This window comes from Gasterosteus aculeatus, chromosome 11 (genome assembly GCF_964276395.1).
Source record: "Gasterosteus aculeatus chromosome 11, fGasAcu3.hap1.1, whole genome shotgun sequence".
Lineage (NCBI taxonomy): Eukaryota > Metazoa > Chordata > Actinopteri > Perciformes > Gasterosteidae > Gasterosteus > Gasterosteus aculeatus.
Window position 1 is genome coordinate 4,751,734 of NC_135699.1, and position 15,002 is coordinate 4,766,735.

At 45.9% G+C, this 15,002-nt stretch overlaps 2 protein-coding genes across 2 annotated transcripts; both read left to right on the forward strand.

Annotated features, from left to right (window-relative positions):
• The first annotated feature begins 121 nt into the window (after positions 1-121).
• On the forward strand, positions 122-6,410 carry znf653 (zinc finger protein 653). Its single transcript, XM_040190385.2, has 10 exons — positions 122-560; positions 770-810; positions 1,556-1,894; positions 1,984-2,444; positions 2,543-2,714; positions 3,371-3,455; positions 3,839-3,956; positions 4,055-4,169; positions 4,249-4,348; positions 4,492-6,410. Exons 1-10 carry the CDS (start codon positions 265-267, stop codon positions 4,667-4,669), a joined length of 1,905 nt encoding a protein of 634 aa, XP_040046319.2. The 5' UTR covers positions 122-264; the 3' UTR covers positions 4,670-6,410.
• A 1,138-nt stretch (positions 6,411-7,548) lies between these two features.
• Positions 7,549-11,975, forward strand: tspan34b (tetraspanin 34b). The gene is made up of 8 exons (XM_040191883.2): positions 7,549-7,847; positions 9,367-9,444; positions 9,793-10,008; positions 10,627-10,701; positions 10,791-10,898; positions 10,981-11,118; positions 11,223-11,315; positions 11,464-11,975. Exons 2-8 carry the CDS (start codon positions 9,388-9,390, stop codon positions 11,521-11,523), a joined length of 747 nt encoding a protein of 248 aa, XP_040047817.2. The 5' UTR covers positions 7,549-7,847; positions 9,367-9,387; the 3' UTR covers positions 11,524-11,975.
• Positions 11,976-15,002: the final 3,027 nt, after the last annotated feature.

Here is a 15,002-nt window from a genome sequence, read left to right on the forward strand (position 1 = left end):
TGAGGTCCGTGTGGAAACACGCGACATCACGGTAACGTTCCGCCTGCTTCTCGCGATGCACAGGTGTTATTTGTGTTGTTTTTGTATGTTTGACTGACGCATAGAGCCACGCGGTGAAACACTGCGGTCTTCGCCGCTGCAGCCACGTTAATAAGCCTGGGGTTTGGGGGGGGGGGACGACCACAAAAGGCGTCTTTATCAGCACTTCCTGTCGGGTCGGACCAGCTTCCGGGATGCCGGCAATCACAAGTCCCAGCTGTGAAGATGGCGCTCAGCCTGGCGGAGTTGGACGTTCCTTTGGACGCCGACCCGGCCGGGGACCGAGACCGAGGAGGCTTGAGGCGCTGCAGAGGACGGCCCCGGCTCACGGACACCGACCGCGCACAGAGGCGTCTCGAGTCCCGGAAGAAGTACGACGTGAGGCGGGTGTACCTGGGCGAGTCGCACAAGCTGTGGAGTGAGCTGCGCAGGAGGACCAGTCTGAGCGACGCTGGACTGGCGGAGTACTTGATCCTGCTCAACGCCACCTATGGGGACCAGTACCAGCGGGAATACCGCGGGTAAGCGCATCCCGTTTACATGCCCGTTTTACTTTATACAGGCTTACGTCACCTGGCCAGACTGAGTCGAATAGTTCTGCTGCGACGTTATGAGCTCGACCCATTCATTCTACTGCAGCCTCTTATGTTCATAAATCCGATTTTCTACTTCCTTTAAAAGTCTGTTTTATTCTGCTTAACTCGTCATTGTCCAACTTACTGCATTGCAGCAAGAAGATTTCCCCTGAAGTCTCAATGAAGGAGAAAAAAAGTGAGTTTTAATAACTTGTCTTGTTCGGTTTTACGCATGACTTCACTTCACCATAAGGCCTAAAAAGTTGCGCGATTCTCGACCAGGGACCTCTGACCAGATTATTGTAAAACGTCATGTCAATCATATGCTTTTAATTGAAATATTGAACTAGTTGGTTTATTGGATTTATCTTTGTCGACTAAGATTGTTTTTTTACACCTGATGATTCCTAACTGGAAAACTTGGATTTAACTCCAAGGTGACGTAGTTTAAAAACGATCTTTTGAGTTTGAGATATTCAATCTATATTTTAAAATACATTGAATTTGAGGAATGTTAAAACCTAAAACCCCTCATATTTTACAAATCAAAGTCACACAATAATATATATATATATATATATATATATATATATATTAGCTTATTGGATTTGACATCAGTATCCAAGTGTGAGGTAATTTGTAACCAGTGTCAACATTACACACTGAAACATGAGGTTTTGCTCCTCATTTTATGAGGCAAAAAGTCAAATCTTGTTGCTTCCAGAGATAACTGCAGCTTTAGTAAATGAGTGAGACGTGCACAAAGTTCGATGTTTGATATTTAACTAAGTTTATCTCAATGTTGACTTGGACATTCGTCAATTCTTGTCACGGTAGAAAACGGCATCATGCAAGCAATATTTTTTAATTCATTAAAAAATTGCTGCTGTTCAACTTGCTGTAGAAGTGGTTTCAAATCAAAACTTTCTGTTGCTTCCCAGGCAGGACGGAGGGCGTGTCCAGCCTCCAGAACCTGGTGTGCTGGTACCAGGAGCACTCCCGCTCCTGCCCTCAGGAGCCCCAGCTCAGAGCCCTGCAGCCCCAGCCCAACTCCTCCACCGCGGCCGTCTGGCGATGTGACTCCAACCACTCGTTTGTGCAATACCTGTTCTCACCAACGAGGGAGGCGAGTGACTCGGAGCACGATGACGGCGTTAACAGAGAGAGCGATGACGAGCTTTCCAAGAGAACCGATGCGCCCGTGGCTGAAGATGTGGGCGACAGCAGCAGCAGGAAGAGGAGGACGACGACAAGAAAGGAGGCTCACCGACACTTCAGAGGTGCAGAACCACAAGTCATTGAAATCATTCCGTTTTTATTGGTGCAAAGTTAGAAACAAATCTTTTGTTCTTCTTCTTTAATGCTTTAGATGCGGAAGAAAATGTGGACACATTCGAGGTGGAACGAGCCGACGTGGAAGCTCCACTGACGGGACAGTCTGTCTGGGAGATGGAAATGGTCATAGAGCGACAGCAAAGCTCCCCAGGTGCAGCCTATCACTCCATTGCCTCAGAGGAGGAGAGGGATGAACGAGAAGAAGAAGAGGAGGAGGTAGAAGAGGTTGAAGATCTTCGGCGAGGCAGAGACGGCGAAGAAGAGATCAGGGCCGCGCCGCATGGATACGAGTGTGTTTCCGTGAGGGCTTCCCTAGCTGTTGAACTTGAGAAGCCGGAGGAGGACTTGAGCGGCTCAGCCGGACTGGGAGCTCGGCCGGAGCCGTCTGTCCCGCCGGGCGACGGGCAGAGCGAGCTGTTTGACTCTCACGCCCTGCAGACGGTGGTGTCCAGCTGTGAGATTCCTGACCAGAGGACCACTTTGGAAGGCTCGCAGGTAGGTGGCCGAGTACCGTGTGTTGTTTTTTTAAAGGAAGTATTTGGCCCACGTCAAGGAGCGTAACTCTTTTTCATCCCCCCACCCAACATTCCCAGTTGATCATCATCACTGGAACCAGCTACGAGGCCCTGGCTTCAGAAGGTATCCAGCTCAACATGGGCGGCGGAAACGTGGAGGAAGTCACCTGCACCGTCATCGGGGGCGTCACCTACGACCCGGCCTCTGAGTCCAAAGTCCGAGCAGCAGAGGATGAAGACTCCGTGACGGGTGCGATACGTGCAGTAGCTCCAAAGGGAGCCGGCCCTCACCACAGAGGCCTCAGAACTAACAAGATAATAAAAGTGAATGAAATATAAGTGAGTTACGTAGAGCAACTCGTATCCAAGACAAATGACCGTAAATAGTCAAATGTTAATGATTCAGAGTAATATTTAAAGTCCCCTCTATTGCTCTCTAACTTAGAGAACTGGCAACATGAAGCCACGGTGAGACATTTAAAGGTCAAACTCCGGGTTTAATGATCTGAAATGGAAGTTCAAATTCTGCTGACAACAAAGCTTGATTCTACTACTTTGCTCTGAAAGTGATGATGATTTGTATAATTCTATATATTCACAAAGTTTTAACAATACATCTGCCATTGAACATTTTAAGAAAGAAAGGACTTGCTCCAATTTCGCTGGGTGAACCTCTGAGAGGAGTCACATGCTTGTTGTCTCGTCACCGCCACACTCAATAATGACCCACAGTGCGAAGACGACCTCTTGAACCTCTAAATTATGTTTGCCCTTTCAGTCCGCTAGATGGTGCTAATCTACTATTAGGGGTCTCTGGTGGTTCCCAACTACTACTCTCTGACCAGTGTGACATTTTCGATTGAGCCAAACACTTTCGTAATCAGCGTTTACACTTTCTCTCTGCAGGTCTGAGTGACAAACAGCAGCGGCCGCCCCTTGATGACGCCTTGGAGCTGAGCGGTGACCGAGAGCTGCACAGGGGTCTGAGCGGGTTTGTGGCCACATATTTTTTACCACAGCGACATTCAGATTCTGTCCACAAGTACACCGGTAGTGTCGCAAACGTAGGATTTAACATTCCCAAGACACCCAGACGCCGAGTGGTTGAGTGTGATTAATGTATAGCAGACAGCACTTTGCTGCGATCGCTTTATCTTGAGTTTACCGTGCGATGTCAACGTCTTCCTGGCTTTTGCCGTAAGAGACAAAGGGTCAATTTATATCCCTGGGAAAACTTAATGTTGTTCTTTCTCTTTAGATGTTCAGAGGCTTAAAGGTTTTGGCTCAACGGACACTTTGCAGGAATGCATCCCGAAATACGGCAGTATGGAGATTTAGAGTGGGCCTAAAACCAAAACATTTTTTTCCACGCAGTGTCCGGTCGAAGAGAAACAGGCGAGGCCCGGTCATTGAGGAGGACGGGATGCTCAAGATGTTCCACTGTCCGTACGAGGGCTGCAGTCAAGTCTACGTAGCAATCAGTAGCTTTCAGGTGAGACTTTTCTTAATTTGTACTTTTAACATTTCGCCCTCACTTCGTTCAGCCGGAGATGAAGACGAACATCTCGTTAATTCACTTTCTATCTGTAGAATCACGTCAACCTAGTGCACAGGAAAGGGAGGACCAAGGTTTGCCCCCATCCAGGCTGTGGGAAAAAGTTCTACCTGTCCAACCACCTGCATCGCCACATGATCATCCACTCAGGTGGGCTCCCAAACACAGGCTTGTCGTGTCCAGAGTCTGATCTTCCTAAACCTCTAAATGTTACACAATCGGTTCACAGGGGTCAGAGACTTTATCTGTGAGACATGTGGAAAGTCGTTTAAGCGAAAGAATCACCTGGAGGTCCACAGGCGGACGCACACAGGGGAAACGCCACTCCAGTGAGTTACTGAAGCTGAAAAGGGATCTAATCCGTACACATTGTGAAAAATAAAAAAATGCATAAATACAACATTCAACCACAACCGTTCATCATCGTCACCCATCGTCTTCTTCCGTCTTGTCTCTCTCTGTCGCTCGTCAGATGTGAAATCTGCGGCTATCAGTGTCGCCAGCGCGCCTCGCTGAACTGGCACATGAAGAAGCACACTTCAGAGGCGCACTACAACTTCACCTGCGAGTTCTGCGAGAAGCGCTTCGAGAAGCTGGACAGCGTTAAATTCCACAAGCTGAAGAGCCACCCGGACAAGCAGGCCACCTGAGGTGGGCGGACCCCGGTAGGCGGGAGAGAGAGAAACGCGCTCGGCTCGGCCCTCGGGAACCAAAGGAAGCCTTCTGGTGGAGAGACGGACCTTCTGCTGGGCTCCAGCTGGCCGGTTGTGTTCAGGAAGGACATAGACTGTGAACACACGAGTGTTGGACGAAGGGGGGCAGTCTGACCGCTGTGCGGGACACGAGCCGTTACGGAGCACACGGCCCTAAACGTGGCTTTTGGACATATTTGGTACAGCGAGGAAACCTCCGGTGAACTACCCCCCCCCCCCCCCCCATGCAGCTCATAGCTGAGCTACAATAAAGGCAATGGGGACAAACTGTTTCTTCAAATGTTGAAGTGATGTGGGCGGCTTTAGTAAGAGGGGCACTTATTGTATGACTATTTGTCTCTCACAAAACCCAAATCAAAGTAGCAAAAGATTACGGTTAATAGTTTGATTATCTGCAGCATACATTAGCATGGAAAGCTAACTAGCTCACGACTGAAAACCTGTTATTGCTTTAAACGGCAGCATTATTTCTCCAATAATTTTATGGTGTTATAGAAGTTACACTCAGAGAAAAAAGCGCTCCTTACAACTGTCACTGATTAGCAATGTGGGGGCTAACGTTATCAGGAAAAGTTTATACTCAAGTTAAACCTTTAATCTGAGGTACCAGAGTAACAACAACTACAGCATATATCGAGGTCCTGTGTGGAGAATGAGCAGCAATCGTTCAGACCAAGTTACGCTTGAACAATGATACATATTAGGTTTTCAATTCATGTAGTTTAAGTTGCTATCAACTAGCGGGCTAACCCGGCGACCGCTATCGGTTCAGCCTTCAAAATGGATGGTTGTTCCCCCCTCTGCAATCAGAGAGACATGTTCTACTATATTACGTTACACTATAAAATACTAAGGGGAACTTAACTGTCAGTGGAAAATAATTCCTGTCTTAACTTTTTTTTTTTGTAGTTCTCATCAAATAATGTTTAACACAGGTTTGTCCATTAATAAGGAAGTATGACCTAATGTGATGACGGGGTTTACTAATAGACCACCAAGAACGATCATTGATGACTTGCCAGTGCGGTGGGGAAATATTAACTACAAATATACTTAAAATTGGGACTGGACCTCGTGGAGGTTTAACGCTGCGCTGCTCGGACTGACAAATGGAGGTTCTTCACCTTCACTCAATTACAATCGGACCGTTCATCCCACATTTCCCCTCATCTGCTTTCACAATCCCAATGAATCACAAGGAGTCCTGAATGAAAAAGTGACCTGATCCTCCTCTTGTTTCCCTCTCTCATGTTCTCGCTGTCCCTTTGGTTTCTAAGCAAATGCACTTTTTCCTCTCCGGTCAGTTTTGTTATCTTATGAATCACTTTGATATGCGAGTATGATTTGTTTTTGTATCTTATACTATTCTGAAAGACATGAGATTGACGGAAATGGTTAATAATATGCCGTGTGTTCTTGCATAATGTGTACGTGCGTGTCAAGTGTGGGCGTACATGAATAGCACGAAATGGCATGAAAAGCACAAGTATTATGACACTTCGTCATTCCATGACAGTTTCTTTCAGTCATGCAAATGTTAGTCATGCAAGTGGTTGCTGTATGTTTGTGTTAATGGAACCTGAAGCTGGAATGAGGACGAGTGACCGGGAGTCACATTTTGCATTTGAATACTGATATATCAAAATCCATTTTATATCAATAAACATATTTGATTATGTGAGGATGTGTTATTATTTATTAATTTCCTTCATAGAGGCTCATTCCCCTGTTCTTTGCGCGCATTGTGGGCTTAATGCAGCGATCTTCTGCTGGAAATCATTTATCCCCCTTCCCTTGGCAGTTTAGTCTGTAAATAAAGCCTTTAACGTACTACATTTTATATATATTGATGTTTTTGTTTGATTGGTTTCCCCCCATTTTTCTGTCCTGCACATTACACGTCTGACCCTTGTGACAACCCCTGCTGTGGAGGCAGCAGCCTTCCAATGAGATTTGGTGATTGAAGGCACCTGGGCCAGGTGCCCTGAGATTAGAAAGCCCTGTGTTCATTCATTGATTCTGTCGCTCTCTCCTTTCTCCAGCAGACGTCCGGTGTGGTAGGGCAGCCGCCTGTTGAATCCGGTTTTCCTTTGGGTTAAATGCCCTGGACAACACCCACCATTTACACTTTACCCTCATGCACATCCTACACTACTGATAATACTGACATTCGCATCCCATCTGGAATGGTTATGGTTTTTCGTTGTTTTGTGTGTTAAATAAAGAATGTTACACCTCGGAAACCAGTGTAACTCCAATTTTGTCATGGCCCAAAGAGCCAGGTCGTGACACCCTCAAGGGATCATAAGACCCGATACGGCTGCATCGTTGGCACATTTCCTTTCACTCAATCACCTTTGACTTTATTTCACCGCTATTCTGCCTTCTCTCCCGGACCAGGCCGATCTTATTTAATCATTATCATCTCATTTAAAATTGGCTTAATTGGCCATGGATGGGTTGGCCGTATGTGGCCCCTCCAACATACTTAAATAATTTTATATGATACTATATATATATACTGAGCAGACATATAGTATTGTGAACTTATGTTTACCAAAGATCTTTTCATGCTATGGTAAAATGTTATTCGTTTTTCACCAAGGTAACCAGATAATTAACCTAATTTCTAAAAAAGACAAAGTGACTTTGCCACAGCGAGCGTTTTGTTCCCTTATTGTTCTTTGCTCTTCACGTTGCAAATAGCTGCAGGAAAAAAAGTGAGTGCTTCGTTCCTCATCTGAACTCGTTTCCCGTTAACATATATTTTAAATGTTTTAGTTGAGTGACTGTTCTCCTCCCCTGTGCAGCATGTCTCCATGGTGATGGGTGGCGGTTACCGCTCAGCTGCTTTGGCCACGCCCACCTGCTCTCGCGCTGCCTCCGGTACCTTAAATACGAGCCGACAGCCGTTGAGAGCAGAAAGCGTCGACCTGGAGGAGACGAACCACACGTCGCTCAGAGGCTGAGACGAGCCGCGTCCTGTGAAGTAAAACAGCCTTCATCCCCACAGCGAGGGGAGCGACCCCCCCCCACCCACCACCACCACCACCACCACCACCGCCCACCGGTGAGCCAGCCTCCCGGCGCGTTCGAGCACTCCTCCCGTGGAAAGGTAAGCCCGAGAGTGACTTTCCGCCGACCGACCGTGATTTAAAGTTGTTAGCGAACCCCCCAACCAACCCCCCATCCACTTGTTTGAGTCCCGTTCCAACAAAACAAGGGATCCACCAAACAACGAGTCCTTGTCCCGTGAGACCTGCGATCATTCTGCTCAATGGCGTCCTTTGTAATTGGTCCGTTGGGTGTTTTTTAGTTTTTCTGCGGTTCGTAGTTGTGTGTCAGGGTTCATGTCAGTGACCGCCAGGAAGTGCGGACAGATCGGCGGTGATAGAGGGAGTTTTTGGGGAGTCATGGTAACCGCTCGCTGTTTCCTGCTGGCGTCCGGGTGCATCATTAACATGACGAGGACCAGCTTCCCTGCAGCGAGGGACGGCTGAGAAGAAACCACACACCCTCCCTCAAATGTTTGTCTGGGACATTTACATTAGATTTGATTTGAGGAAATGAAAATAAGTGGAACAGCTGGCATGGATCAAATAATCTTACCAATAGGCCATGTGGGAAATGCCAATCCCCCGAAAGCCGCCTGTTGACACACACGGTTGGCTTCTGCCAAGTCGTTGTCGTTAGGTAAAGGACTTTGTCTGCTTTGTCACAACAAACCAAGAGCACTGTTTCCCATTTGTATCCACACACACACACACATACACACTAACGCACACACAGACGCAATCTTGAAGGGAGAAAAGTATCGGTTGTCAGAAAAGGAGGAGTGGGAGGAGAAGATTTGGAGGCAGGAAGGAGACGGGAGGATGAAGACGGATACATGTCGATTACTAAAGAAGCCGTGTTGTGTATTTGTGCGTCACACATGCAGAGGCGTTTAAAGGGCTGTTGTGTCGCCATGCTCCTTGATTGGTCAACACGTATCAGCGGCATAAAGTCTAAACGAGCCGACGGAGCGGCCGGCTGACCGTGATGTTTTCCATGCAAATACACACACTGAAGGGCTTGAAGGCTGAGGGTTCATGGCATTCGCATATGATTGCAAAACATTCCCAGTTTCAATGCAAATCTGGGAAACTCGCAGATGGATGAAACATTTCCATGAGTTGATGCCTTTGCATATCAGCTTTCAGCGAAAGGCTGTTGTCTAAATACAACATAATTAAAGTTGAGTCTCACTTCCTCGTGCGTCACCTCTCTGCTTCCTCTCTGCGGCGATGCCTGTACAGTAAATGCCCTCAAAGTGCAGACGAAAGGCCTCTCGAGTGTTTGAGGAAGATAAGTTATTAAGCTCTCGAAGGACCGAAGGTGAAGAGTTGGGAAAGCGTCAGGTGTTTTCCCCCCTCGCTCGCTCTCAGAGGAAACCGCACGAACCCACGGTTAATGTGTCACCTGTGACACGAGGGCCACACGTCTTCCACCCGATACTGAGCAAACCAACGACTGTGACGGGCAAACGGAGTGCTGTTAAGTCGGTAAAACCTTTGTTGGTCCAAAATGACTCGGACGTTGTCAACAAATGCTGGACGGTACTGATCAGCGTCTTGTCTCTTTTTCATCTGTAGGTAGAACACTCCGCAGCCAAAATGGGCTGCTTTGGATTCCTCAAAATGATGATGTTCTTATTCAACGGCATTATATTTGTAAGTTTGAATCTTCAATAAGAAATACTTCAAAAGGGAATTTCTCGCAGAAAACACTGCCATTTTTACATTGGGCCTCTCTGTGCATCACAAGTATGCCGCATTGTGAAATGTGTATAAACTAATGCTGAAATAGAAAATAGTTTAAAAAAAAGTTCGAGGGGAAGAAAAAAAAACATTTCCTTTACTTGTTTAAAATACATCAGTTTTTAATATTTCTCTTCCATAAGTTCCTTGACCTGTAAGAAACTAAAAGAATGACGGTTCCCTCGTATATCCTGATTTCTATTCCATCCACCTCAAGCAACCCGTCTCCTCCTCCTCCTCCTCCCCATCGCTCTCCCTCAGTTGGCAGGTGCGGCCGTCCTGGGCGTCGGCATCTGGGTGAAAGTGGACAGCGGCTCCATCCTGGCGTTCCTGGGGAAGATTGAAAACGCGCCGGCTGGGCTCTCTCACGTGCTGAACGTGGGCTACCTGCTGATCGCCGTCGGAGCGTTGCTGCTGGTCATCGGCTTCCTGGGCTGCTGTGGCGCCGTCAGAGAGAGCTCCTGCATGCTGCTGCTGGTAGCTTTTCGTCTGCTGCTTTATTCTCGCACATTTCAATAGTTTTCCATCCAAATTGGGTGACATTTTGTATCTGCGTTGACAGAAAGAAGGCGACAAAACAAAATCGGTGTGTTTTGCAGTCACCATTCACTACAGATAATGTGAAAATAGGAAGTTGGGTTCATATTGAGACAAACAGCAAGCGCTGCGTTGGTTGGCATTTAGAAAGAAAGATGGTGCGATGATATGCAGAGCGTCTGGGGAAGTTGCTGATGCCGATAGTTCCAGTGGAAGCTTGAGAGACGTTTAGGTTGGATGCTTCGTGCATGTCATGGTTTTGTTAGTTGTCACAATTTTTTGTTTATAAAAAGTTGCAATTAGTTTTATTTTTTACCGTACTTCTTTTGTAACTTCTGGCATTCTCGCTCAAAAGCGAAAACGCACTTTTAAAAAGAGGAACCCACTTAATGTGGTTAACTGGTAATTATGCACAGTTCATAGGAGGGAACCATAAACCGACACGATCGTCCTCACATCATTAACTGACACAAAACATGTTTGGCTCAGAAACATTCAACACTTTCTCAATACTGCTGTCTGCAAATGAGTTTTGTTGTTGTTGTTTTTTTCCCCCAGTTTTTCATCATAGTCATGGTGGTCTTCATAGCGGAGGTAGCAGGAGCTGTGGTCATCCTGGTATTCAGACCCTTGGTGAGTCAACTGTAGAACCTTTCCACCACCCTGACAGGTGCTGCCTTGTGGGTCCGGGACAGAAACCCTCCCGTGTGCTCTCATTTCAGGCTGAAGAGCTGCTGACCAAGTTTGGCAAAGTTGCAGCTGAGAACATCCACAAGGACTACGGGAATAACTCTGACGTGACGGGACTGTGGAACGCCACCATGAGCAGCGTGTGTAAATGTGCCGAACAAAGACAGGATTCTTGTCACGCCTTTTCCCTGATGCTTTGCAACTCTTTTCTCTCCACATTAGCTACATTGTTGTGGATTCTACAACTCCTCAGACTTTGTTGGCTCTCCGTATTACAACCAACACCACCATCAATACCCGCCACAGTGCTGCCTCCCCACTGTGCAACTCTGCAACCAGACCATCGTTGACAGTGACCCGGTACGGCCTTTGGGAGACGGGGAAACGAGAAAAACATTTTGTGAATTCATTACTAGTTGTCTGGCCTCCTCTACCTCTACTTTTTCCTTCTTTATTTTCCTCAGATGGTTACCGGGTGCTTCGCAAAGATCAAAAAGCTGATTGAAGACAACATGGCGGCCATTGTGGGAGTGGCCCTGGGAATCGCCGCTCTGGAGGTACGTGCTTATCCCGCATCCCACCGTGTGCGAGTTTGAGGACACACATTTCAAGTTACTTAATTAGCTGCATGAATAGCATTCCTTGAATATACATACTTCTCTTACTTTTAATAGAATGTCTTACAAATATATGTGTTCTCCTCAGATATGTGCCATGGGTGTTTCCATGATCCTTTACTGCAGAATAAAATCCAGAGGGGACTAACTGCAAATGGTGAAGGCCTTGGAAGGATCGTTTTAATCAGTTGGGTCAAAGGGAAAAAATAAAATGCCTTTTTATTCAGCAAAAATTCCCTGTTTATTAAAGGCAGTTAATGTAATTTATACGGCAATCCGACTCTCTGAATGACATTACAAATCTATTTTTACCAGATCTATATTAAATGAATCGGATGCCGCGTATGAATTTAAATGATCTATTTCTTAAGAACACTACAGTTTGTAAATCGTTCTACATCTACTTTGCAATTACCCGTTGAGCAGTCAATGAGGAGTCACAACACCTGCGTCCGTTGTGGTTATGAAACAGAGGCTGGTAGGTTGACACAGGAACCCCCGTTGTTGATGTTGATGTATGATAGTAACAGATATGATGCACTATTTCTATGTATATTGTATGGTGTTGAATTTTAAAATAAAGTATTTGTAGACTGGTGAGTTTTTGAGTTGCAGTCGTGTGCATGCGGGACATCTTTCGTTGGTTCGGGGAGGTCGGACCGGTTCACTGCAGGTGGACAGTAGCTAATATACACTCTTCATTCATCGTGATTTAACAAGAAAAAAGATGTGACAAAAAACCAATTCCCCCGGGCAGATGAGGTTTAAGGTGCACAGTTTAAATCAGTAGTGGACGGCGTGTCCACTACTGATTTAAACTGTGCTCTGATTTACCAGAAGATTAAACATTTTGTTTGGTCAAGATAACATTGACCAAATATATTATTTATCTGAATCAAGTTAATACGTAACCTTGAGCAAATGCCAAATGTTCCTTTCCTCTTTCGACTGGCCAGCTTTTGCATCTGAGTTTACAAAGGAGCAGTGGTCCAAAACGTGTTGTTCTTTCACTGTTTAGCAGTGAATCACTTTGGACTCTGGCGTCATTTGATGCCTCACAGTGCGGAGAGAGACTTCCTCATGCGATGTGATCTTTGGAGTGCGGGTTAATACAAAAACTGACTTGATGCCTTTTGGATTAGACTACCGGGCATCGGCGTTACATCTGAATCAAATGCTTCCTGTTCGTTTTGTGTTCTCTGTTGTTGCAGAATGCAGCGCTGACGTTAGAAGACCAGGAAAATATAGGTAATGATATATGGAAGAATTCACATTATTTATATATTACACATGAAGGGAGGCAAAAGGTTGTTACAGAGAAGAACTCTGGCCGCAGAGTGTTAGGTGACAATTTCTCACAATGGGAGGAATGTACTTTATTACAAAAGCTCCCAAATATTTGACATGATCCAGTGGTTTTCAAAGTCTATAGTTCAGTATGTTGCGGTTTCAAGCTTTTTGCGGTTTAAGTAATTACACTTTTGCCTCTCTTGTGAGTTCTAGTATCTACAGTCCCGAACCACAGCGGCTCTTTTGGGGTTTAGGAGCTGACAAGGTCAAGCTCAGGTGCTTTTTATCCTCTCTGCAGATGGCTCAGCCATGTATGCTGTATTGTTATTTACCATTAAATATAGTGGTTGATTATTAATGAATGTCCTTGTTGAGCTGAATAAAAACTGGCAACTAAGTAAAAGAAAAAAAACTCTTCTCCTTCAAAGGAGTGAGTCACTAAACGGGGCTCACAGTCTTTACAGGTCATTTAGCAGCTTTGACATGGGGCAGCCAGGACTCGAACCACCAACCTTCTCAGCGCACCCTCTCCACCTCTGCACCACAACAACCCGAGTCTGCTAACACGCAGCGTAGAACGCCGTGCCTGAAGCCAGAGCTAATGTGCCACGTGCAGCCCGTGCATCTGTCTGCTGGACGGAGGGGGAATCCTGGACCGGCAAAGAGGCCAACGAACACGTAGCCTGTTGACCTGCGTTCACTTTAACACTGACAACTGAGAAAAAAAGAGCTAAAATGTGTTTCCTGTCCACAAACGGAAAACATATCGACTGTGAACATAAGCGTGAACACGTATGCTGTATTATTTAGAGCTATTGAGTGTGGGTTTTAATACGTAGGGTGGTGGAGTAGGATGGGTAGAAGGGTTGATTCAAACGCTGGATTAATCTGACGGGACGCGTCTGCTTTCACCAACTACATCCGTGCTGTTGTGTTGCGGTTGGCGCTGTGTGAGGAATCTTGTTAGGTTCATCACAGATGGAGCCCTTTGGTTACGGACTTGTGATGTCGCCGTGCTGCAGAGCGGCCACGCTGCTGACTGTTGGGAGGAGAGAAGCGCTTGGTCTAAATCAGGCTTTTGTGTTTTTGCACCCTGCTGCTCGCTGCCTTTCAGTCACAAATGGAGTCATTTGTTTTTTAGTGCTTACAAAATGTCTTGACAAAAGGTCACCACCAACTGTGGCACTGGGCAGTTGGTTATCAGTGCTTGGTACGGAAAGCGCTTCTGCTTAATTTGATTATTTCACATTCCGACATTCTTTTACCACCATGAATCACTTGGACACCCAGTACTATTACTGTTACTACCATTACTGGTACTGTTTGCCATTACTTTGGGCTGTACATCTTTGTCCACCAGAGCCTGACAACCAGGTAGATCTGTGTCGCCATTTTAACTTCATACCAAATTAAAGTTGGGTTTAACATTAAAATCACCAAATGTAGTATTGCATGGCATGTTTTGACCCTGCCTCTAGTTGCCCCTCCCTCCAGCCTCTGATTACCTTGTTGTTTGCACGTGAGACTCCCCTGCACTGCATTCCTCTCCCTCATTTGTGCCCGTGTGTTCCCACCGGTCCGGTCACGCTCACTTTCACACAGCGTTCCCGCACTGCTTTCTTTAGTCTTTCCTGCCTGTTCCTGACGGGTTGGACCCGTCATTCAGGTGTCACATTATTATTATTAGACTTTTTATTTTCTGGTTGTCCTTTCGTAAACTACATGAAAGATGGTAAACTAACCCAGATGCAGGTGTTGTTGTAGTGCATAAAACCAGCTTCCCTCTTCCTCCGTCCTCTCTCAAACAGTAAAGGCTTTTCTTCCTTAAGTAGCCAATGACTCGATCAGCCAAAGTGCAAATCTAGAATAGAATTAAAAAAGCACTCAGTGTTATTACATTATTAAGTACACTTCATTCTTTTAGGATAATTTAACGGTTGAAGGTCTCCAGTGTGTGGAAATATCTTGGGAGGTGAACCAAATATGAAATAATGTGTTCCTGCCACCTAGTGTCATATTTGGCTTTTGCGGCCAAGGAAAAGTCCACCAGATCCATCAAAGAGCGATCTCAGCGAGACACCCGCCATCACGACTCCCTAATCCCCACTCATGCCAATCAGGTCAGTGGTCCGAGCTTCTGTTCCACCGTACTAACCCTCTCATTGCGATAAAACAAAATATTCTCTGTGCTGAAAATGTCGAGCAAATAAATTCCCAGCAAAAGAAATATTCATCTGTTGTTTTTACAGTGATCAAATAAATGTAACGACCATGTTATACTTTCATAGACATGTTAAAACCACCCACACGTGTCCTATTTAGAGATAAATATATTAA

Bases quoted from the DNA above. Each gene is read 5' to 3' on its own strand.
- znf653 (XM_040190385.2), top strand. From the start codon at position 265: ATGGCGCTCAGCCTGGCGGAGTTGGACGTTCCTTTGGACGCCGACCCG. The intron at 561-769 runs GTAAGCGCATCC...ACTGCATTGCAG, and splicing joins TACCAGCGGGAATACCGCGG to CAAGAAGATTTCCCCTGAAG. The intron at 3,957-4,054 runs GTGAGACTTTTC...TTCTATCTGTAG, and splicing joins TAGCAATCAGTAGCTTTCAG to AATCACGTCAACCTAGTGCA.
- tspan34b (XM_040191883.2), top strand. From the start codon at position 9,388: ATGGGCTGCTTTGGATTCCTCAAAATGATGATGTTCTTATTCAACGGC. The intron at 10,702-10,790 runs GTGAGTCAACTG...CTCTCATTTCAG, and splicing joins TCCTGGTATTCAGACCCTTG to GCTGAAGAGCTGCTGACCAA. The intron at 11,316-11,463 runs GTACGTGCTTAT...TGTTCTCCTCAG, and splicing joins TGGGAATCGCCGCTCTGGAG to ATATGTGCCATGGGTGTTTC.